A 25,633-nucleotide genomic window follows, 5' to 3' on the forward strand; every position below is an offset into this window, starting at 1 on the left:
GAGTGTTGTGATCGGATGGGAATAAGTTGTCCAGTAGCTGGTGCTACACAGGTGAAAGAGAATAACGTGGTCAGGCGGAGGCTGGCAGGGAGTGGGATGGAAGTGGTGGAGGTTGTGGGAGACTGGCAGTAGGCAGCTGGGAGGATGGTGCTTGCAGTACTAAATCTCCTTATAAAAACTTTTCCTTCATTAAAAAGCAACCAATAAACAACCAGTCATCAATACTAAAAGAACCAATAGAGTAATTGATTTTTCTTTTCCTCAAAGACCCTTAAATGGTCATTTTGAGTCTGCATCAACTTGGAGGTGAGGGAGAACTAGAGCCCAATGGCACTCAAAGAAAGGGGGCAGGAATGACAAGCATCTGAGCAGGAGCACTGTCTGAGACTTGGGTCTAGATCCTCGCACTTGTTGTTGGAGGTGAGGGTAAAGGGAAGAAAGGAGTGTTTCAGTCAAGTGAGCATGCATGACTACCACTGATGGCACATGAATGCTTGGAGGCCTGACACATAATCAGGAGGTAAGACCAAGGAGAAGGATTGCAGCTCAGGGAACAAGGCAATCTCAAAAAAAGGGGAACCCACCTCAGGGAAGGGATTGGAAGTTGGGCTGGTTACATTCATAGGTAAGTTTTGTGATTTGTTTCAGAATTGTGTTGAACTAATGATTTTTTAAAAAATTCTGTTTACATTGCTATAAATTTGAATTTTGGGAGATATAGTGGGGTGGGTGGGAAAATAATATCATCACTTAACCGTTATCAAAAACACATTCAGTTGTTTGGTTGCTTTTGTAGTGATTACTGGTTGCTTTTCAATGAATGGAAAATTTTTATAAACAGATTTTTAAAAAAAGGCACTTTCCCACACTTTAGGAGCATTAACATCCTACAGACACGTCAAACTGAAGAATTTTAATTAGATAAATCTATGACCTGCACAGTTTAACAGTAATCCACCAAGACATTTTAAATATAGTAATGTGTTACATGATGTACAAGCAGATGGATGAAATATTTCTACAGATATGCACCATAATATCAGTGACATCTTCAAACAACTTCACCTAATTCTTCAGTTTAAAACCTATAAACTTACTCAAGAAAATTCATTATTTTAAAAGTTGAATACCTTGGTGTGTATTACAAACAAAATGGCTGCAATATGTTCAATATCTCCACTGTGATGCTAATTGCAACTCATAACTGTTAGAGATAAAAGGAAAACCTGCTAATGCTGGAAAGCTGAAGTAAAACAGAAAATACTGGAAATGCAAAGGTCTGTTGGCAACTAAGAGAAAAACAGGTCAATATTCTGGGTAGAAACCTTCCTTCAAAACACAATCATTCCCATCAGCTTCAGTTCTGAAAATATTTATCATGATGGTATGATGAGCAGACTAAGCACCCTAATTTCACATTTCATTCACCTTCTCTTGCCTTATTTGGGAAATATAGTTTTAGTTCAGAAGTGTCTGCTTTGCAGCTCATTAGGTGGATTCTTGCTTCCCCTCCCCCAATTTTCTCTTCCTCTTGAAGATGTTGACTTTTGTTGGGTTATGATTTCGCAGGCAGCGCACAATTCCAAGTCACCCTCTGGGCCCATTCTTCACACGAGAACCTAGACAGCAGAAGGCTGTTTGACCAATGGTGGGGGCAGAACACAAAGAGGGAAGGGCCATAACAGCAGAGCTTGACTGTGTCCACATCTGACTCTCACAAGCGCACTTTGCACTAGAGGTCACTGGCTAGCAAAGGGGTATTTGGTCTCATTTTCTCTGGGGCCCCAAGTAGCTGAGAACAAACCTGGAATTGAGCCTTTACCAACTGAACCATCAGTAAATAAATTCTCAGTATCAGATAAATTTTCCACTTCTGCAGCATTTGTCCAACAACATATGACAACCACTTATTATTGCAGAAAGTCTCAACGTAAGGATCTAATTCTGACTTATTCCTTTTGGATTTTATATATGGTCTCCTGACAATATGGTGAAGACAAAATCAGGATCATTTTTGTATGCATTACAGCAAAGAATTAAGAACATAGGTTTGGCAGTTTACTTTGATTTATTTCAACTGATCAGTAGACAAGCAGATGCTGTTGTCACTTTCTCATACATTAGATCCCAATTTTATAAGTGTTAATGTATCTGTGTGTGAACCCTGACATGTGGAGAAAAATATATTTGCCGTTGGCATTTCCCTTTTTTCAGTAGACTGATTGACTAACAGTGACCTACAATATACAGAATCCAGTCAGGCCAGCTATGTTTTTTTTTGTTATCCAACACATTCATAAATGCTTTTCCCTCCAAATTAATAAAAATTCAAGTTACTGGCAATCAGTGTACACACATGGTCTAAAACTGAAAACAAAATATCAGTATTTACTTAAAAAAAACTTGCACAATATGAAATAAGGAGGCATTTAAAACACATGCAATAACAGCCTATTTGTTTTCAAAATATATATAATAAATGTACATTATACCACAGTAGGTCACTTCAGTCAGACAAAATTTAAAATCAGATTCAAAGGAGTCTGAAGACTGTTGCTTGTGAACAGTTTGACAGAAACAATGTATTTACAACCAACAGTGCTGATGTGAATTGTGTGTTTAAGGTACCCTCCCCCTCACCGTGCATCAATTCAAGTAAATATGCATGTTACAAACACTGGATTTTGGAATATTTACTAGTGCTAATCTTACTCTATTGCACACATCTACAAACTATAGTTGTTATCCTTCAACAAGAAGCTCAGTATATGGATAAATGTGGCTGTCAAAACAACATTTCAGGTTAATAGCAAAACACACACTTTAAAAATAATGCTTCTTACAATGAAACAAGTTATTTTTTCTTTAAAATACAGTGCAAGATTAGTTAAAATGATTTCCTTTGTAACTCTGCACGTCCGTAACAGGTACAGTGATTACACTGAGATGGACTGCATTGTTAGTACAAATCAGTTCCAAGTCTCTGACTGTACTTTGTAGCCAAATTATCATTGTTACACAGTGCAAAATTCAATCTATCTGCCTTAATTAAAAAGTTATTTTTAGAACATCCACTTCAATGTGAGTGCATGTTTCAAATCACAGAAGAATACTTCCTTAATATATGTACATATATGTATAGCTAGGAACATAAATTAAATTAGTTGCTTACAATGAATTTAGGACCATAAATCTATGTACATATTATACAAAGTTTGTTCTATTCCTATCAGGCACTAAGTCAATGTATCAAACACTGAAAGTGAGTTTATTGGTAGTTGATCAACACTGCGTTTAAACTTCACTGTAGGGTAGTCTGTTTGGGTAATTTGGCTCCCATAAGAATTCCTGAACTCAAGGGGGCAGGTCCTTTCATCTGCATGCTTGCACCCACCATAGTGGGGAAACTGCGATTCCGTCGGATGCCAGTGTTCAGCTGAATCCCTCCAATAGCACTTGTGACCACCTGGGGGCAGCCTAAAGCAAGGCTCTCACCCACTAGAGTGCCCTGTGAAAAAGCTCTCATTGACCCTTGGGCCCTGTTAAGAAGGGGTCCTTTTTCATCTGTCATTGAAGACTCGTGTGTAGTCGTTATACCTGGGTGGACCACTTTGGCAATACCAAGCCTCTTCACTTTGTCAAGCAAGTTGATTTTGGAGATGCTCACATCTGTCTGGCTTTCACTGTGCCTCACTAGTTTGTCTCCCCTCATCTCCTTTAACATGGAACTGGCTGGCTTGGAGGCCAGGAAATTGTCATAATGACTGCAAGCACCTTTAAATTCAAATGGAGGCGAAGATGGGCACAGTGAATGCAGCGGCGAATTGGGAGGAGTGGATGGTATAATAGTTGGCCTGGGAGTGTAAAGGTTAGCACTGCTGCTAAAGCCCATCCTGTCCCAGCTGTATGGATTGTATACCGCTGCTGAAATTCCTCGATCCTTCAGCAACTTAACCAGGCCCAAAGAGGTGCTCATTGTGGTAGTAGCTTCCCGCAGGTTAGTAAAGGATTCAGCCAAGCTCAAGCGTCGAGGCGTGCATGGAGTACCAACTGGAGTTGATTTTACATTACTCAAGTTTCCACAAGCTGGGGCAGGTGCAGAGTTAAGGCTAAGAACGGGGAGAGAAAACAGAAGTTATCAGAAGGTTATTGCACATTAGTTTTGCGTACATAAATTAGGTAATTGAAATAACTGTTTCCTACAGAATGAACAACAGCAAGAGTAGTTCTACACAAACATATTTTACATTGAGTGTCTGTTAACAGGTATATGGTTTAAAAAGCTCAGAGAATGAATGCAGAAAAAAAAACCCAAAAAGGCAAGTACATCTCAGAAGGTACACTGAAATCACAGCAAAATCAGTTCAAACATTATACGTAACATGAGCGTGCTTCAATCAAGGAGGAATAAACACAAGTTTATGCATTTGTTATGGGCATTAGCACACCACAGTCTGTATTTGACACAAGAAAGCAAGACACAAGATTTGCACACAAAATATCCAACACAGCAAATTCATAACCTCAGGAAGTGCCAAGTGAAGGCAAGGTGATTGGCTACAGAGAAGGAAGATGTAAAAGGAAAAATCAGGGGGGTAATTCTCAGCTGTTACTCCAGCTCCAGATCAGAATTAGCTGCAGCTGAGGAGTCTCAACTGCTTAGTGACGTGATGATGCAAGATCCTCATGGGAGCAGAGAACAAGAGGGTAGATAAAACAAAAAGGCCAAAAGAAATTTGTACACTGGTTCACTGAGGCCCACAATAAAAAGTTTAATTTTGTCATTAGATTTTGGTAATTAATTGTTAATTCAGTAAATGTTATTCAAACAACTGAAAGATGACCACCTGGTGTAAATGAGGGGTCCTCCTGGCTCAAGTGGTTTGTAAAAATACAGGAAGTTTTCACACTGATCAATGGACTTTCCCAAAACTTGAGGAAAGTGCTGCTTTTCACACAGAAAAACTAAGATTTTATTACTACAATGCACTGATTCCACAACACTTTACACTGGCATTGTTCAGCTGGCTAATATTGTTATTCAATACTACACATATAACCTTTCACAACAGTGAAATACAAATGATGCCAAGAAGTCTCATTATAAATGATATTTTTTCCTGTGAATGCTATGCGGATGAATAATGTGGGGGGGACGGAGGGGGAGGGGGGGGTAAGAGTTTCCGCTAGATTGCACTGGCTTTTTCAGCGCAATAGATCAAGGCATCCCTTTTTATGCTGGGCTTAAATTACGTCTAGCCTAATTTGAGTTTCCGCGATCTTTTGCTCTGGCTCAAAAATGATCTTACTGAAGCCGGCTCTGCCCACGCTCCCTAACAAAATAAGAAGGATGGTGAGTTTCTGCCGATTAGGCCCACCTGCGGCCATTTGAGGAGGGTCTTCAAATTAAGCTCTTAGGCGCACAGGCACTAGTGGGCACCTTTTAAATGTTTTTGCATATTAAAAAATATTTAGTTTACTAACAAACTGACTAGTGTACTGCAATGAAAGTAGTTAATGGTTCAGTATAGTTTTGTTTAAAAAGTCATTTTCAGTGATTTAAAATCAGGTTACTCACAGGCACAGGATTGGGCATTTATTAAAAATGCTTATTTTTTGTGATAAACCCATTTTCAGCCGTATTAATAAAACTGCACCAGGTTACCACTCTTAAATATACCTTAAATACATCTTTGGATTTTTTTTTAAATTGCAAAGGAAAATAAAAAGGATTACGCTGTTAAGCTGCCCAATTGCGCTGGTTCATGTAAGATTTTACGTTTGAGATTATGCAAATACATTTTGGTGGAAACTCAAACTGTAATCTAACTGGTGCAATTTTTGTGCTCAATTTGCGCTCAAATGGCGATTGCACCCAAAGTGGAAACTCTACCCCAGGATGTATAATTACATAAGCATTTTGGGGTTTTGGGAATTGCATGGAGAAGCTTTGCAGAACCTTCCCTCAGGAAATTAAAGATTAGAATCCAGGATAGAATGGATTGTACGTGGTCTTTAGACTTGAAGGGCTAAATGGCCTTTTCTTGTTCCACACTTTCTTAAGCTCCTGTATTATGAGCGATGCAGCTTGATTGATTGGCCACAGGCTTAATAGGATTGTGAAATTTGTATTATTGCTCCCTGTTGTCAGCTTTAATTCTTGCATCATTGCTGAAATAGCCTTTGTGCAGAAATTAAGTATCAAAATATATATGAGTGAATGCTTTCCCTAAACCGATTAGAACCCTTAATCGTGGCTAACACGATAAATGTTTTAAAATACCACTCTCACATTATAACTTTATAAAAAATACCAGAACCCTGAAATTAGCAGGTAAAATGCATAAGATTTTTTTGACAAACATTTATCATTTTGATTTTATAATAAGTTTTAATCATACAGCTTTAAAAATCTTTAACCAAAAGAACAGTTAAGCTAACAGATCACTCACAGACTGCAGAAATGTTCATAGCAGTTGTCACTGCGAGAGAACTTCAGGGTTTTTTTTTTGGGGGGGGGAAAGAAAGCGAGGGGGGGGGAGGGGAGAAGAGGGAAGAGCACCAAGATGTGATTTAGAAGTTAGCAGTAGCACAAATAAAGAACATTTAAATTTCACATGTCTGTTAGCAGCTGTAGGATTCATGATTATCGACAGCTGGTTGGTTAATAATCATTAGTGTACTATTACAAGTTTGTCCAAGATTCTAAAGGTTAAAACCATGTAACATGCAGAAAAAACTCTTCTTTATGTCTAGCATTGATGCTCTCAGCTATTAATAACAAAAAGTGAGTGCTCGGTAACAGATTATAATTTAGCAGGTCTCAATTTTTAGTATCTACACACGTTTCTTGTTACTTCATCAATTCTAACAGATAAAGAAGGGGCTACGGCTAATTGTAGAAGCACTATATATACACACAGAACATATAAATCTCTTTTCATTGGTATCTCCAAGCTAGTATTTTGATATATAAATTTTAATTGTAGAGGTCTTTATAGTGGAAGTTAGGAAATACTACAAAAATAGTCTTGATTCAGAATTGTACTTCACAATTACTTTTTACTGCACAAGAAAATAAAATCAAAATGTAAAACAAAATACCTTGAGTTCATTGTCAACACTGTTAAGTATTATGAACATTCCAACAGTTATTATTTCCACTTGTTATTGTGCTACTGCAAACCATAAGGAGAAAGAAGGATTAAAACTTCATGTATAACCCCCATAACTCAGTAAAATAAAACTAAATTAATACTGAATTAATGATGTGATTTCTTGAAGGGACAAAATATTTCAGATATTTTTTAACATTGCGTGATGATTGGGTAAAGATGAGAAAACTGGTTTTAAAAAAATCATACAAATGTGGGATTTTTTTTTAAAAAGTGAAGTTTGGGTTCGAGGTGAGAGTGAATGAAAGGAATGAAACACGTTCCCTTTTGCTATTCAGTTGATAACGTCAACCAATCCCAGGTTAGGAATCGTATAGTTAAATGCAGAGTAAAGCTCCCTCTACTCAAACAATGGGCCTCACCCCCAACCTCAAGAGCATCCCCTAGTGTGCAAGTGTAACATTTTTCCACACTGTCTGGATAAGATTGCCAATTTAGTGCCAAATGATAGGTAGCTTTGTTCTGGGAGCTCTTGCTTTCTCGGAACTGGATCGAGACTTCCCAAACTACTTGGCACACAGCAGCCTTCAATCTGGGCTAGATTTGAACCCAGGTTCCAGAGGTGAAAGGCCACCATCATACCTCCTACCCCATCTAGTCCCCACACAAATCAACTTTTTAATATTTAGTCAACATCCTCAAACTAGGTTCCTGACAAGACAAACAGCCTGTCCTGGCAAGTGTCCCTCCCTGAGAAATTGTCTGGCCTCCACATGGCACTCTTCTCATAGTCCAGCTGAGATCTGAGTGCTGCCATGTGGGGAACTGTAGACATAAAACCCACAGCCTACCATTATGTTGCAGCCACAATACCAATCAAAATTAGATCATCTTCCATTGAATATTTTAGGTATTTCACAAGATGACATCACAATCAAGAACAGATGTCACTGGGAGCAAGGAAAACAAGTTTCACAATGCTTCCATCAGAAACACTAAACAAGCCCTGCTACTTAGCTCCCACTTAAAATTTATGTTCAGCTTGTCCTGCTTCCAAACATACAGTATAAAAAAGACCATCTGATGAGGGGCAGCCAGCTATGAAATCACATCCCATTGCGCCACTGACTGGCACACTGCTGACCATATTGCTCGAGAGTTAGTGGTCCTGCTCATCCTGTATCCATCACCGCTGGACACTTAGCCATGTTTGTTTATAAATACATTTTTAATTATTTTGATGTACTCATACAATCTTGTGAAAAAAATACTGCAGGGGCTAAACCAACTTTTGACAAATAATGTTTTTGCAAATATACCAGCAAATTAAACAAGTTAGTGGGAACATTCATGCATGAAGACTGTTGTATTCCAAACATTGCTACAACTTGTGTAATATTGCAGGTGTAAAAACTAATTTTTTTTCTTACTTATTTTCCTCTTAAAAGGTAATTTCGTTCAAGTGTTACTTCCAAATGTTAAAATATCCCATCACTTACACTCAACTCCACTTCTACAAATAGAAAGTACTAACAGCAAAGCAAGTCAATGCTGTGTCAAATAACAAATAAAAGGAACTAGATAGACATCTGGTTGGGAATGGGATTGGAGTTTAGAAGGATTGGTTCTGATCAAGATGATCAAGTACTTCATGTGGCACAATAGTTACTGTGCTGCTGGGGCTTGGGTGGAGTTGTTAACTGAAGGACATCAGGCTAACAAAATTTAAATAGAGGAGTTGGGACAGGTAAATATTCTGCATCATCATCATCATCATCATCATCATCCCTGGGGATTAGGGAATATTTATATGGAGCTTTACCTCGAGATTAAATGGGCGAGTTAGAATCCACAATTGGGTACACCATACATGGTCTGTGCAAGAAACAGGCCTGATGAGGTGAACATCCTTTTCCTGTGCCATGCTTTCTTATGTTTTATTATAATTAGTGGAAAACAGCTCACTAAGAGTGCATTACTACCAGTCATTTCAAATCATCAAAAACAGACAACATTCATCAACAGAGATATAACCAGGTACTCAGGAATCAGCAAAGAGCAAGAATCCAAGTCACTTTGCATATTGGAGGAAGATTCACTTAGCCCAATTTTTCCCTTCCAGTTTCTTAAAGCTTGCACTTTTTAAACGTTGTCTCCATGTGCATACACCAACAATAACACTAAACTACTTTGAAAGCCAGACAGGCGTTAACTTGACATCCTAATGCTAGATGGAATGAGGTTAGAGATGGTGTAGCGGACATCTGCACAGCCAACTATTTGGTTAGATTTGCTAAACTTTTCACACTCTGGCATTCCTCAGTTCTAGCTCTACTGTGCCAGTATGATATCACTGGCAGTGTTTCTCACCCCAGCGGGACTGTCTTTGCCCTATATTTCCCTTAAACGTGATGGCATACTGCAATTTCATCGTCCTCATCATTTGACCTGTGGAAAATCATTTGTTGTTAAAGAGTTGCAAGAGTAAAGGTCTGAAATGAAAACTATGATATCCTCAATCTCTTCAATTAATATTAAGGCAAAAGATTGCTTGGTTTTATAATGTGTGTGTGGTTTAAGTGGTACAAACACTACCAACTTATTCCAGGAATTACTACTAGCTGTCCATTTAAATTACTATTTGATTTGTGACAGAGGATCGGTACATAAATATAGCCTTTGCATTTTAACAATAACAGATGGATGGAGTAATATATAGAGGTAAGGTGTCTTGAATCAGATTTTGGACTAGTCAGTCCAATCTAAAATGTAAACTAGAATGTAAAAAGCCTGGTTTTTAAAATAGAAGAGTTTTTTCAGAAGTTTTAAAATCAAAGTTCTCCTCCACACTTAATTCTGTGTCGAGTGAGTTGGAGTCATCAATAATTAAGGTAATTAACATTTTAAATGAATCATCTGCAACAAAGCAATCCGAACTCAAACCATCTTTCCTATCCCCAGACCACCCTATTGTACTCCCTGTCCAGTTTTAAACTTGACAAAAAGGTAGCAACCTTACGTGAAGGAGGCAAGATTTTATAATGCGGGGCACCTCTCTGACTGTTACCTACAAAACAGTAACCACAAATCATTTAGTTTCTAATGCACTTGTTTTTCCACAAAAAAGGAGTAAATTGAAATTGGCTCGGCAGCACACTACTATATGAAGGTCCTGCACTTACCTTGAAGTGACTTGTGTGAGTTCATCAGAGGGGTGAAGAATGCGGCAAGTTGTGAAGGTAAAGGTGGAGCTGGTATGCGACATACATTTACCAGGATAGTGAACTGAAGTAAAAGTGAAAACAAACAGCAGAAAACACACACATCAGCAGCCATTGCAGCAATTAAAAAGCTATTAATCAATTCTTGAAAAAGTCCTACACCAGATTCTGTAACCCTTCCCAGACCAGTCATCCATTTTGCTCAAAATTCAAAGGCTTTGAATTCTCATATTATTTTGTTCTTAATCTTGTATTTGTACGCACTTCAAGTTTTCCTTGCTACTCCTACAGGAATTCTGGTCTGCCTGGATTGGAAAGGGTAGAAAGCATTAATTTTTAATTTCATTATCACGTTACTGGAAGATGCCAAACCAACAGGGCATTAATGCTGGAAAAGGATCAATTATTCTGCTCGAAACATGCTGAAGTTGATTAAATTACGTATAAAAAAAAAAGACATCAATTACACCACAATTGCATAAGCTCACTCAGGAATTGATGGTGATGAACCTCGTGTTCAGGTTACTTCAGAATTACACTGAAGAAACAACCGACACCTTAGAAAGAACTTAAGTGTTCCTATAAAGCAAGGATGGAGCTCTTCAAAAAATGGATATCTATTGCTAGATCAACACAGACGTTATTTTTGGTTTAAATGATACTTAACATGTTATTGCAATAGTTTTTTGTTTTCTGCAAATCTACAAGATTAAATCTGTCTGTATCTTGGATGACAAAGAAAAATTCACATTCTTAAAAGACTTCATAATTGTGAACCGCAGTGGAGACAAGTGGACTGCCACTGCTGACAAAAGCTAGGGAAATTACTTTTTTGAAAACCACTCCAATTTAATGTTTAAATGTGCTTGTAAATGCAGTAGATTTACTTTCCTGATTTATCTAAATAGTTTAGATCTTTCCCTCCTTTCTTTTAAAAAAAATGTTCAAGCTTACACAAGGACACTCTTGTGTAATGTTTTTTCTAAAATGTATTTTACAAGGATTATTCAATCATTTGCCAAATCAGCCTCGCAACAGTGACTTCACAAAATCTTCAAAACACCAAGGACAATTTTAATGAAAATGCATGAAGTAAAATTCCAGGTGGGATATAAATTAAATCATAAAAATGAACCACATATCAAAGAAAAAAATCTATTAAAAGAAATCTGTGTAAATTAGAAAATCTGAGATAATTTTAAAAAGCTCTAGAGGAACTTGAGAAAGTTAGCAACAAAAGATAGAGTATAACTGATCATCCTGAAACTGATAAGATGAACATCAGTACTAGATGTCTGATCAGTTGGGAGGATAGAATCCAAACAGCTTCTATTCTCCAAACATAATTACTATGACAACTTGTTTCTTTGGTAGCGAACCAGCAGTTATGTTTAAAAGGAACTTGACAAATTCTGACCACCTCAATTATATGTAATTCCTTTGGCACACCCACCCCAATAAATCTGTTTTTATTAAGGTAATCACTGAAACAAATTAGGCATCAAATGGAAGACGAGGTGCAAACGTTTGCCCTCCCTCACCCCTTAATTGTCTCTCCTCCTCTCTGGAGGCAGCGGCTAATGATGGGACATGATTACACAGGCGCTGAACACTCTCCACTAGCACATCTATACTGGGAACTGCTCAACAATTTGAGCCAGTGTGTGGTTGAGCCATGCAGACCAGGAATGTTCCAGGTCTGATTCCCCAGTCTATCCATGTGGTGAAGGGTACTCCCACAGTGCTGTTAGGTAGGGAGTTCCAGGATTTTGTCCCTGCGACGATGAAGGAACGGCGATATATTTCCAAGTTGGGATCGTGTGTGACTTGGAGGGGAACGTGCAGGTGGTGGTGTTCCCATGTGCCTGCTGCCCTTGTCCTTCTAACTGGTAGAGGTTGCGAGTTTGGGAGGTGCTGTCGAAGAAGCCTTGGCGAGTTGCTGCAGTGCATCCTGTGGATGGTACACACTGCAGCCACTGTGCGCTTGTGGTGAAGGGAGTGAATGTTTAGGGTGGTGGATGGGGTGCCAATCAAGCGGGCTGCTTTTATCCTGAATGGTGTTGAGCTTCTTGAGTATTGTTGGAGCTGCACTCATCCAGGCAAGTGGAGAGTATTCCATCACACTCCTGACTTGTGCCTTGTACATGGTGGAAAGGCTTTGGGGGAGTCAGGAGGTGAGTCACTCACCGCAGAATACCCAGCCTCCGACCTGCTCATGTAGCCACAATATTTATGTGGCTAGTCCAGTTAAGTTTCTGGTCAATGGTGACCCCCAGGATGTTGATGGTGGGGGATTCAGCGATGGTAATGCCGTTGAATGTCAAGGGGAGGTGGTTAGACTCTCTCTTGTTGGAGATGGTCATTGCCTGGCACGAATGTTACTTGCCACTTATCAGCCCAAGCCTGGATGTTATCCAAGTCTTGCTGCATGCGGGCACGGACTGCTTCATTATTTGAGGGGTTGCGAATGGAACTGAACACTGTGCAATCATCAGTGAACATCCCCATTTCTGACCTTATGATGGAGGGAAGGTCATTGACGAAGCAGCTGAAGATGGTTGGGCCTAGGACACAGTGGCTCAGCTGTGATGCCATCCACAATCAAATAGTTTGCCAACATTGACTATCATAGTTCATACATAAATAATGGATCATCGGGTGAGATAATGGAGGGTGACCATTATCTATGGACCCATAAACCGAGCAAGGAATCAATGCCTTCATGATAGCAGAGGACAAAAGTGACAAGAAAAAAACCATCAGGAAGCCCCTTTAAAACTATGAGTAGAATTATATAAAAGCATCGTTTTTCCTCCCCTTCCCCTCCCCCTCCCCCCACCCTCCAGCCCCAAGAGAAGGCCTTGAACCACCACATTGAAAATGCAGAACATATAGATTTACAGTAAAGATGAGTTGTTGAGAATAGAGTTTCCATCATTGGTCACCAAGACAGTGAAAATCTGTGTGACAAACTCACAAATTAAAGTATAACATTTAAAAATAATTTGTGATTTAGCCTAAGGATATATTTTTGAAGTTGTATTGAGTGAAGCAGCTACATGTCTTCACTAGCTTCATGACAAATAAGAAACTAGCACATATTTGATACTCTAATAACCCACATTGTTTAACGTGGATACGTACTTTGGCTGCCATATTGAAAATGGCCAAAGGGAAGGGTTATATAACTGACTTGTTATGTGTTTTACACAATAGGGAATATAGATACCAGGGATGGTTACTAGATAGAATCTCATATCATTGAGCTCAGGTGATGTCAAATCATGACAGCAAAGTTCAAGGAGGTTACCGCCATCATCTGATCCCCAAGAGGAGATTACATATTCCAAGACACAGGTTAACACACTCGGAGCCCCAGGATTCCCAATTGATAAATGCTGTTTCCTACTGGGTGCTATCTACATGTGAGCAAAAATCCACAAACATACAATATCCCAAAGGACCCCAGGGTGAAGAAATAGAGCCATCTAAGGAATTAAAGCAGAAAATAACGCACAAAGAATAAATTCACCTTTCTAAAAGGCAGCGATAAAGTGAACTCTAAATGAGAACTTTTAACGGAATGATAAAAAGATGAGGTTTTCAGTTGAATACCAGTTTCTACGCTACATTACTATTTAAATCTGAAATTAATCCCATTATAAATCCGAAAATAGATGTACATTACTTAATAAGGCATAATAGCATATGGATATCACTTTGATGTGAACCAAATCCTCTAACATTTAGCATCCTGTCAAATAGCAATTTCACGTGATCGGAGATGCTTCCTCACCAGAAGCCTCATCACCATCCATTGACTCCCATATCTCCACTGTGTTTGGCTGATACTGCACCACTAAAGTCTCGCTGTGTGATACAGGCACTTGTACGTTCGACCTCTCACCTGAGGTGTCCCTGTGCTGAACCGGGGATGAGGTAGCTAGACCTCGGAAAGAAAGGTCACCAGGCTCATCTTCTTCATAGTCTGCTAAGTGGTACACTTGCTCAGTGTCCAGCTCCAGTGGCCTGAAACCCTTGGTGACAACACCAGGCCGTGGATCGAGGATTCCTCCCAAGTTTGGCTGGGCCAGCTGCTGCCAGTGATGCAAAGTTGCTGAACCTGTTAATACAAATACATCATGTATAATCAAATACCGTGGACATTAAAATGAATTTAATTAACAACAGTGATTTAGGCAATGGGTGGAATTAAATGGTCACATTACCCAAGTCATGCATGCATTCTTAGTACATTACCACCATCATGTTACTTTAAGCATCTCATTTAAAAATAGTCCCTCAAATATGGTGTGCTCTGTACACCATATTAAACCATTTGGTTTTAGTAAAACAAGACATTTTTTAAACTCAACCTAATAGAATATTTTAATAGAAAACAGGAAATACTGGAAGTTTGGTGGAACGGCTTGAGGGGCGAAATGGCCTACTCCTGTTCGTATATTAATTGCAAATGAATTATACAATAAACACTTAAAACAAATAAAGTGATGGTTAAGACAAAGTAAAGCAACATTTTCATTTGCTAACTAAAATTTTCAGCATGTTAACCCTCCGATAATATTAGATATCACTATAAGCAGAAGTGTCCATTCCCAGTTGTTGTAGTCGGCATTATACAATTCACAATATCCCACACTTACAGTGTGGCAACAAGTAAATATGGATTGGTCAGAGAAAATTAATCAGTCACCGTAAGCAATATTAGCCTCTTAAAAAAAATTTGCTGGTTTCTTTATCACCCTTTCAATCAGTCGCTAAGAAAAAGGTCAAATTCAGAGAATAGAAAGCTTTTACTTCTGCCCTCCACTCCCTCCCACCACCCAGGTTTTTCTTTTTCCTCAAGGTAGAGGTTCTCACGATGGTATTTTTCCATGACTGCTGGCAACCTTCCAGTAAGTCATCCAAGTGATCACTCCTCGTTTGAGCCTAGATATTTCCAGCAGGGGTCACTGGATAGCAATCAGGAGCAGGAATCCCATAGCTACGGAGACCAATTACAGCACTCCGATTGCTGCCTGGCTGAGATAAGCTAAGTCAGCACAAACCAGGGATAGAACCTGCGGCTGTCCTACTTGGTATGGGTTACTACGTTATCAAGCAGTGGATCTACCCTTGAGTCAATGGGAGCTAGGAACATGCTGCATCACAAACTTGTACTTTTGTTGGTGCTGCTTGGTGAAATTTTCCTTACACATTAATTGTGGATAAATCCAGACTTAAACGTGAGAATTATGCTGTATTTGTGTCTCAAGATATAGTATAACCTCTGAAAGCAAGAACAATTTATAAACATAGGAATCTAGAAGTAGTTCCAATCATGTATATATGAAAAAAAATCAATTTCCCCAAATGTTGCCCATTTACAAATTAGTTCCAAGAAATCACGTTCATATATTGCATTGCAAAGGAAATTTAGTCCACAAAAGATTATACAGGGTCTGCTCTCCAGTGTAAACTCCCAATTGTTTTTCATTCAAACACCTAGACACAACAGGTCTGCGGTAGTAAAATGGCTAGAGGCAGTTTATAAGCTGCACCTGCTTTCATCATCGCATGAAGACCACAATCAGGATAGATAACAAAAACACTGTCCACAGTACTCAGCATCCAAACAATACAGATCTCACATATATCTTGTTAAAAGTTTCATGAAAATATTTCATAACCACACTTCTAATCATGTTACTGAATAAATACCCTTTTCTATGCACTGTTAAGTAGTCAAAACCAACTATAAGGCACTCTCATATAATAAGCAAATTCCTTGCTACATCCTCATGAATAAATGTTGCCAAGCCCCATTTTTGCTGCTCATGTTATCAGTTCATAGAATTGGTCCAGCTCTGAGTAAGTCTGATTTTAAGTAAGATTTCTCATCCATACTAATCTGTTCCATATAATAGGATTCCATGGTATTCTGACCCAAAGGCAAACAAGACCAACAATTACCATTAAATATAGAAAGGATCTGGGGCATGAACAAAGCACCAAGGAAAATGGAGCACCTTCTCTAGTAAAATCCCAAGTACATTTAATAAAGAATATATATATACTTCTACCTGTCTATATATAATTCAATGGCTGAATCTGTTTACAGTTTAAATCCACCATCACCAAGCAAAACACACACACAGCAGATAATATAGTTCAGTCTGAATACTATAACGTTCTAAAGTAAATAAACCAATACTGGTTTTCATGAACTAAATAAAAAGCAAACAGGGCAATGAGCACTAGGATATGTCAGAATAGCTTGTTATTTATTCAGTTCACTGGTCTCTGAATGTCATATATTTCAGTCTCTTAATGTTATAAATTTCAAGATTCAAAGCGACGCATGAAGACTGCTTAGAAACTTCAAAAGCCAGTGATCTGCGACAAAAAATGATAGGACGAATAAAAATCAGACAGAGACAGAAACCAAAGCGGAAGGCAGAAATTAAATGAAATCTTTATTTGAAACAAAAAAAATGAATTAGTAATACTAAATCTTCACAACACTAACTGAAAGATAGTTGAAAAGGTTGAAGCAAATTAAACAAGGTCGTGTGTGTCTCAAATAATATCAAAGGTATCTTTTAAAATAAATACATAACTGAATTAAGGTACTTTTCAAGGAATTGAAATGAAAAAAATTACATGATGAACTAAGGTCCAGCAATACTTTTCATACTTAACCTATTGAGTGCTAAATTTCCTTTGCAGTTTATGAACATGATGCTGTTGGTTTGTTAATCAAGAAGTGAAAGAGATTCAGAACAAACATAAAAGGGTATTTTAACCAATGTAGCTGATGGCAGTTTCTTTAATGTGAAAAATTCAGATTTTTGTTCCCTCAGCAATGGTGAGCACTGTAACAATTCTCAAAGGGTCAAAGAAAGGTTTATCTCAAAGGACCTCAAACCAACAACGTGGCTGGCTATCTCTGAAATAGAAAGAATACTTGGTGCAAAGGGTTCCTGATTTTTTATGATGCATTAGAGACCAAAGAGAGTCAAAGACGAGGACATAAAGAGAACGTGGCCTCGCATCACCTTCCAAGGGCTTCACAATCTGTAGTTTCTCTGGCAGGTATGAACGGCTGCTGAAGGACATTCTTGAAAACCCTGTGAAATCAGAGATTCCAGAGAGGTTTGTTCCTAAAGACATGATGCTTTCCGTCGGCGTTGCAGAGCCACTAGAGAGTTCACCCTTTTCTGCCAACTCTTGCAACTTCCTCTCTCGTTCATCCTCAAAAAATTTCCTTTCACAGAGGTAGTTCTCTCGCCTAAGAGACAGGCGCCGGAGGGCGGCCTGTAAATCCCTGGAGCCGGGAGTTCCTGGCCGACCTAGCTTCTTATCTTTGTCCTCATTTCTGGAATTAAAATTAAAATAAAACCACCACTAGAGTCAGTATTTATGTAGTCAACACAAGTGATACATTTATTTAAATATCCTAGTTCCACAGTTAGTCAAGTACTTAATTGACAGAGCAAGGGGACTGGTTGTTACAATCTCCCTTCAACACTTCAGGGACTTAAGGTTGAATCCAGCAAAGAACAAGGCGATTATTTTGAACAATGTAACCTAAATCCTCAGGATGCCTGTATGGTACTACAGTATCTGACAGAAATATTCTCACTTAGACATAAGTTACCTCATCTGTCCGATTGTGTGGGACACCTTGATCTTAATCTATGGAAATAACTAATGCAGTTTGCCTGTCAACACTGGATAAATCACAAATTTAACATGACTCATTCGAAGGATGTGTTGGAGTAACAGTGCTGCAGCTTCCTTCCTTCTTCACCAATCATTGAGCAGCCATTATTTTAGACAAATCAATGCCACTGGCCTGAAAGTATGCTTAGTAGTCAGTCTGCACCGTGTCAGCCACATGCTGATATTCAATTGGCTGAGCTGTATTCAAAGAGGATAATTCCCAAAATTGCACAGGAACAGAACATGAGCTCTGGAGTCCCCAAAGGATCTATCTTTGGCCCCCCTCCTATTTCTCATCTACATGCTGCCCTTCGACGAAAACACAAAGTCAGATTCCACATGTACCCTGATGACACCCAGCTCCACCTCACCACCATCTTTCTCAATGCCTCCACTGTCTCCGATTTGTCACACTGCTTGTGCAATGAGCAGAAGTTTCCTCCAACTGAATATTGGGAAGAATGAAGCCTTTTGTCTTTAGTCCCCTCTGTTCCCGAGCCACCAACTCCAACCCTCTCCCTGGCCACTGTATGAGGCTGAACCAGACTGTTCGCAATCAATGCATCCTATATGACCCTGTGATGAGTTTCCGACCCCATACTCGCTCCATCACCAAGACTGCCTACTTCCACCTCCGTAACATCGCCCGTCTCCACCTCTGCCTCAGCTCATCTGCTGCTGAAACCCTCATCCATGCCTTTGTTACCTCTAGACTTGACTATTCCAATGCTCTCCTGGCTGGCCTGCCATCTTCCACCCTCTGTAAACTGGAGCTCACCCAAAACTCTGCTGCCCCTATCCTAACTCGCACCAAGTCCCAATCATCCATCACCCGTGTCCTCACTGACCTACATTGGCTCCTGGTCCAGGAATGCCTCAATTTTAAAATTCTTATCCTTGCTTTCAAATCCCTCCATGGCCTCGTCCCTCCTGATCTCTGTAACCTCCTCCAGTCCTACAACCCTCAGATCTCTGCGCTCCTCCAAATCTTGCCTCTTGCGCATCCCCAATTTTAATCGCTCCACCATTGGCGGCTGTGTCTTCAGCTGCCTAGGCCCTAAGCTCTGGAATTCCCTCCCTAAACCTCTCCACCTCTCCCACCTCCTTTAAGATGCTCCTTACTACCCATCTCATTGACCAAGCTTTTGACCTGTCCTAGTATCTCCTTATGTGGCTTGGTGTCAAACTTCGTTTGATAACGTTCCTTTGAAGTGCCTTGGGTCATTTTACTACGTTAAAGATGCAATATAAATGCAAGTAGTTGTTGTTGAGTGAAATACTGGTCAAGGGAGGTGAAGTGAGTTGTAGCAATAAGAGAAAGAGGGGGGAAAAAACGATTTACTTCACTATTTAATTAGTGCTATAAGTCATCAAAACAGAGAGAGGTAAATTAAATAATTCAACATTTAATTTTTGTGTCATGTCATACTCACGTAGAGTTCTATACTGTCCAAACCAAAGGCAGGCTTCAAGTGTCTTTACATTTGAAACCTCCATTTTACCACCAGGCAACATCAACCATTATTTTGTTTTGTGCATTAAATGCACTGCTGCCTCCCACTATTCCAGACATGTCTGACCCCCAGCCCCAACTCTCCTTCAATCCTCCCTTCCAGAAAGCAGTGACTATTATTGGGACACAAGGGTTCTGGTACCTCCTGAAAGTGCAATACAAATGCAAATTCTTTCTTAAAGGAATACTTTAGGATAATTTAAGGATCTAGCAGATAATGAAGGCATCGGATTCACAGTTAGTTACTTTACTAGGATACAAGGTTAACAGTGGTGCAATGGGGCACAGGTTTAATGTAACATTGTGGAGTGTGCTGATGGAAAATCACTGCTACAGGCATTATTTAATATTATGAACAAATTAGAAATGGATAATCTGTTCAATTAGATTTGTTTCTTAGGCACAGCAAGCTTCAACATTGCTAACATTACCTGATGCACTTTAAGAAAGACTACAATTTAATTGAATATAAAACACATTGTTATGAAGTACCATGATGGATATGCCTCACCCAACAAGTCTGTGTCCCATCAAATCATCTGAAACTACCAAGATGTGACCCAATTATTTTTTCTTTGAAATGATTTGAATAAAAATGATACTATGAAGGTCAGAGCCTAATTCTCTTACCCTATTTCAGACGATTCCGTTTCTAAAATGATGCTGTTAGTTTTGTTGTCTATGACTATGTTGGTGATATCACTACCATAGAAGCTGGACCGTGGTGTGCTGACACAGCTTGAAAAGCCAGAGTTCATTGCAGAGGACTGGTTAGATCCTGGGATATTCATTGGTGATGGTGCCTGGGATCTTTGTCTCACAATTTGGTTCACTGTGCGCACAGTTTCAAACACTCGCTTCTGCTGATGTCTGTGGGAACAATAGATTAGTTTAGTTAATAGCCCAATTGTTGCCGTGCTTGGTGCACATTTACTTAAATTCTCTCTATATCTCCCCTTAGCAGCCAACTAATATGCAAATGACTTTCTAATAATGAAACAGAACTGTATAGTTTCACCTTTTTGTAGTATGTGGGCATGAAAGGATGGCAAGATTTATATCAAGGTAGGTGTGACATCCTAACATTTTCATTCATTTGTTTTTGTTGAGAAAATAAACCAATTATTAGCATGCTTCTCTATTGTTCCAGACAATTTCCTAGCTGAATTTTTGTTTTATTACAATATTTAAACAATTTCATCACATGAATCAGAGTGTGTTACTCAATTTCTTTTTTGAGAGTGGTGAGGGAAAGGGTGAAGCAGCTACTGCAGACTACATGACCCAAATGGGGCAAGAGTCAGCAGGTTTCTTTTTAAAACGAATAAATTCAATTTAAATTGTGGAAAAGTATCATTTATGCACTACTCAGAGGTGGCATAATGTGGATGTACCATAAGGGCAGATTGTTCAAGATTTTAAAAAATGTGTATACAGACACCACTGTTAGTAGGAAGATGGGAATAGGCAGGACAGAATATAGCATACTTTTGACCAACACATCTGCATCACAAAGATTTTAGCATTATGTAAAATGTAATTTCATACCAGGGTGAAAGTCATAAGGCTGAACTATGTTATCAAAAGCAGGTCTACTTTAATACTTGTTCCAAGAACATAACTGAGCTTCTGCTGCATTTAAAGCTATACAAATTTTAATTGCTCTCAATTGTTTACTTGACAGCTGTAGTTATTACAAATACTAGGGAGTAAGGAAATCCTGACTCATTCATATCAGTTGGTAATTAATACTCAGACCTCACTAAGTATTGAAGTGCAGAGACTTGAATGAGGCATCAAATTCTACTTCATTAAACATGCCAGTTGAGGATTTTACCTCCGAATAATGCACTGCATCCCTTCCTTTCCCATTGTGTGCATTACGTAAACTCGGCGATACTCTAAACAGAATTCAACTCCTGGTAAATATTAATTTAATTTAGTGACATGGGACAGCAGATTCATATCCACACTCTAGTCCACTATACGTACATTTGTAAATGAAGGTGATACACAACATATAGCATCTTTTACAACAATACGCAGTCAGCAAAACAAAATTTCTTTGACGTAAATATACACTGTCCCAGGCACTACATTAAATACATTTTCTCAGCTACCTGCTACATTAGGGATTTTGTGTTGCTACCATGCAGAGAAGATGGGCAGATCCCTCACCCTCAAAAATTTCACATTCTTTAAAGTTGAACAACTGCCAGCTTGGGTCTTCAGGCATTTTTACACAGAGTGTGCTGTTTGCAGCATGAACACGGTACTCTCTCAGCTAACAGCACACTATAATATAAAAAGCACAACCTTTGTGTTTCCAATAGTGCCTGGAACACAGTGGGAGTCTTGGAAATACAGATTGGAGGCACAGAAAACACAAGACTGTTTCTACTGGCTCTTCAACAGTTCATGCAGTTGAAATGACTGCCAATGGTGTGTGAACATGGGGAGAGTGGTGCTTAGAGGCTGTGTATCACTTTACCAGAGTCTTGGAACCAATGCAAAAGTGAATTATATTTCCAAAATGATCACGAATTAAAGAAACCACCAAAATTCATCATTCCTGGAACATCAGGCATCTAAAACTTCAAAGTTTGAAAATAAATGTAAAATATATTTCTATTTCTAGGATTTTTTTTTAAAAACATGTAATTTTCCACCCTTACTGCTCCTGCCCTGAAGGCACTGATTTGTGCTAGGGTATAGTTCCACTGGTGGCAAAGTCGTTGCGCAAGCTGCTAGGGCAAGCAATAGCAGCTATAGCCAATCTGTCTTCAACCAAAGTACACACATGCACACTTGTCTGCAGGGGACATTGGTTGGCCACTCCTGGGGACACAGAAACCAAGTGCGATGCCCATTGCTTGTGTTTTTTTTTTAAAAAAAGCCCAACCATCACATTCAGACAAAGAACAGGAGCACACCTATATAACAGATTGAACAAACCATCTTAAGTAGAGATGTAAAAAAATATTGCTCTAACATTTTGTTGATAGTGCTTTTTGCATTAATCCCAATAAAGTGGAGTATTTTACCAACTTCTGTTGTAATTAAATAACTATGTAATGAATAATTTAAACTAATAACATTTTAAGTCAAGTTTCCTTATTTAAGGATTACTTTAAAAACACTGGAGCTGATTTAGGATAATAATAAATTACAAAGGAAATGGCTTATAAATAAAGGGTGACCAGGTAGAATTTGAGGAAGATATTTTTGACAACCTAACAAGTTAAAGATTACATTTTCAATACATACTTTTGCTCCTGGGCAGGCGAGTTGTCCATCTGTAGTTCTTTGCGCATTGATCCTTCAATTTCAGCTGCTAGCGAATCCTATTTTTAAAAAAATCCCATGTGAGAGCATGCATCACTTATAAATTTCATTGAGTAAACTGGCATTGAGAAATACGTTCCTCTATATTCCATGGGTTCAAGCTGGACAAACAAATGATGCCAATACCTCTGTCTGCAGTGCAAAAAAGGTTTCAAAAAAATATTTGCAGGTATGTTTGTCCTCTGTTACAATGTGCAGGTTCCGAAATAAAGTCTACATAACACTATACTCCTGCAGTACTTAAATCTCTGCCATGAAAGACAGATAGTCAAATCAGTGCAACGTTATAGTCTTCCTGTTACACTTTAGATCAATATTTTCTTAGTTATCCTCTTTCTCTTTATGTATTAAGAAAAGTTAAGAAAAGAGTAGGGCCTATTGGAGAACAAAAGGTAACCTACATGCAGAGGTGGAAGATGTGGGTATGGCTCTTAATGAATACTTTGCGTCCGAGTTCAAAAAGGACGACAATGCAGAGATTGTACTTAAGGAGGTCGAGTGTGAAATATTGGATGGGATAAACAGAGTGGGAGAGGAAGTATTAAGGGGTTTAGTATCTTTGAAAGTAGATAAATCGCCAGGCCCTGATGAAATGTATCCCAGGATTCTAAGAGAAGCAAGGGAGGAAATAGCAGAGGCTCTGACCATCATTTTCTAATCCTCCCTGGCTATAGGTGTGGTGCCAGAGGATTGGAGGACTACTAACGTTGTACTGTTGTTTAAAAAGAGAGAAAGAGATAGGCCGAGTAATTATAGGCCCATCAGTCCAACCTCGGTGGTGGGCAAATTATTGGAATCGGTTCTGAGGAACAGCATAAATCATCATTTAGAAAGGCACGGGTTAATCAATGACAGTCAGCATGGATTTGTTAAGGGAAGGTCATGTCTGACTAACTTGACTGAATTTTTTGAGCAGGTAACAAGGAGGGTCGATGAGGGTAACACATTTGATGTAGTGTACATGGATTTTAGCAAGGCTTTTGACAAGTTCCCACATGGTAGACTGGTCAAAAAAAGTAAAAGCCTATGGAATCCAAGGGAAAGTGGCTAGTTGGATCCAAAATTAGCTCAGTGGCAAGAAGCAAAGGGTAATGGTTGACGGGTGTTTTTGCGACCGGAAGGCTGTTTCCAGTGGGGTCCCACAAGGCTCAGTACTAGGTCCCTTGCTTTTTCTGGTATATATTAATGATTTGGACTTGAATGTGGGGGGCTTGATCGAGAAGTTTGCAGATGATACAAAAATTGGCCGTGTGGTTGATAGTGAGGAGGAAAGCTGTAGACTGCAGGAAGATATCAATGGACTGGTCAGGTGGGCAGAAAAGTGGAAAATGGAATTCAATCCAGAGAAGTGTGAGGTAATGCATTTGGGCAGGGGGGGAAACAAAAGACAAGGGAGTACACAATAAATGGGAGGATACTGAGAGGTGTGGAGGAAGTGAGGGACCTTGGAGTGCATGTCCACAGATCCCCAAAGGTAGCAGGACAGGTAGATAAGGTGGTTAATAAGGCAAACGGGATACTTTCCTTTATTAGCCAAGGCATAGAATATAAGAGCAGAGAGGTTATGCTAGAACTGTATAAAACAATGGGTTAGGCCACAGTTTGAGTACTGTGTACAGTTCTGGTCACCACATTACAGGAAAGATGTGATTGCACTAGAGAGGGTACAGAGGAGATTTACGAGGATGTTGCCAGGGCTGGAGAAGTTTAGCTATGAGCAAAGATTGGATAGGCTGGGGTTGTTTTCTTTGGAACAAAGGAGGCTGAGGGGAGATTTAGTTGAGGTGTATAAAATTATGACGGGACTAGATGGAGTGGATAGGGGGGACCTATTTCCCTTAGCAGAGAGGTCAGTGACCAGGGAGCATAGATTTAAAGTAATCGGGAGATGGATTAGAGGGGAGATGAGGAGAGTTTTTTTCACCCAGAGGGTGGTGGGAGTCTGGAACTCACTGGTGGTAGAGGCAGAAACCCTCAACTCATTTAAAAAATAACTGGATGTTACTTTCGACCCTTTGTCCAAAGCCTCTGCTCTCTTAAATAAGCCCCTTAAAAGTTTTAAGTTAAAAGCCCTGTAGGTTACGGCACTTGAAGTGCCGTAACCTACAGGGCTACGGACCAATTGCTGGAAAATGGCGTTAAGTTGGATAGCTCTTCTTCGGCCAGCACAGCCACGGTGGGCCGAATGGCCTCCTTCAGTGCCGTAACTTTCTATGATTCTAACTGCCTATCACAAACCAGATTTTAAACCTCAAGCAGCATATTTTTATACCTTGGGCAAGCAAAGATTCCTTGGTTAATTTCCCTTCATTCTTCAAGCATTGACTGTATGAAATCTTGGAAATTTTGGCCCCCCTCTCTGAGCAAATACATACTTAAAACTTTTAAGGGGCTTATTTAAGAGAGCAGAGGCTTTGGATAAAGGGTCGAAAGTAACAGAGCTATGATTCTGCAAGGGTGTCAAAAGCCATGGTTCAAGCCACAGCAAATTCTGATCGTGCAGCCGATGGGGGGGGTTTGTGGGTTGCTTTTACTTCCCAGATATCCCACCTGGTATGCCTCCGAAGGCCCAGCAATACCTATGTCCGAGGGAAGCAGGCATAAGTGCCACTCTGGGCCACAAGTGAGCCTTGCCAATGCTAAACGGCAGTCCAATTTGGTAACTGCAAATTGGGGCCTGGGAAGACTCAGGAGCAGAACGTTAAAGATCCCAT

The 25,633-nt window shown here is 39.4% G+C and overlaps 1 protein-coding gene across 7 annotated transcripts in view; it reads right to left on the reverse strand.

The window, feature by feature from the left end:
• Positions 1–2,049: 2,049 nt before the first annotated feature.
• Positions 2,050–25,633, reverse strand: part of trak1a (trafficking protein, kinesin binding 1a) — a 264,222-nt gene continuing 240,638 nt past the window's right edge. For 6 of the 7 annotated variants that reach the window (XM_068001811.1, XM_068001810.1, XM_068001812.1 and 3 more), the window contains 6 exons: positions 22,842–22,918; positions 20,205–20,444; positions 17,395–17,714; positions 14,244–14,459; positions 10,298–10,400; positions 2,050–4,109 (listed from right to left, as the gene is read on the reverse strand). In XM_068001811.1, the coding sequence (XP_067857912.1) occupies positions 3,302–4,109; positions 10,298–10,400; positions 14,244–14,459; positions 17,395–17,714; positions 20,205–20,444; positions 22,842–22,918 (1,764 nt within the window). In that variant the 3' untranslated portion in view covers positions 2,050–3,301. Of the gene's footprint in view, positions 4,110–9,485; positions 9,564–10,297; positions 10,401–14,243; positions 14,460–17,394; positions 17,715–20,204; positions 20,445–22,841; positions 22,919–25,633 lie in introns of all 7 variants that reach the window. The other variant, XM_068001816.1, reaches the window with a different exon arrangement.

This window comes from Heptranchias perlo, chromosome 2 (assembly GCF_035084215.1).
Source record: "Heptranchias perlo isolate sHepPer1 chromosome 2, sHepPer1.hap1, whole genome shotgun sequence".
In the NCBI taxonomy this organism is placed as follows: Eukaryota; Metazoa; Chordata; class Chondrichthyes; order Hexanchiformes; family Hexanchidae; genus Heptranchias; species Heptranchias perlo.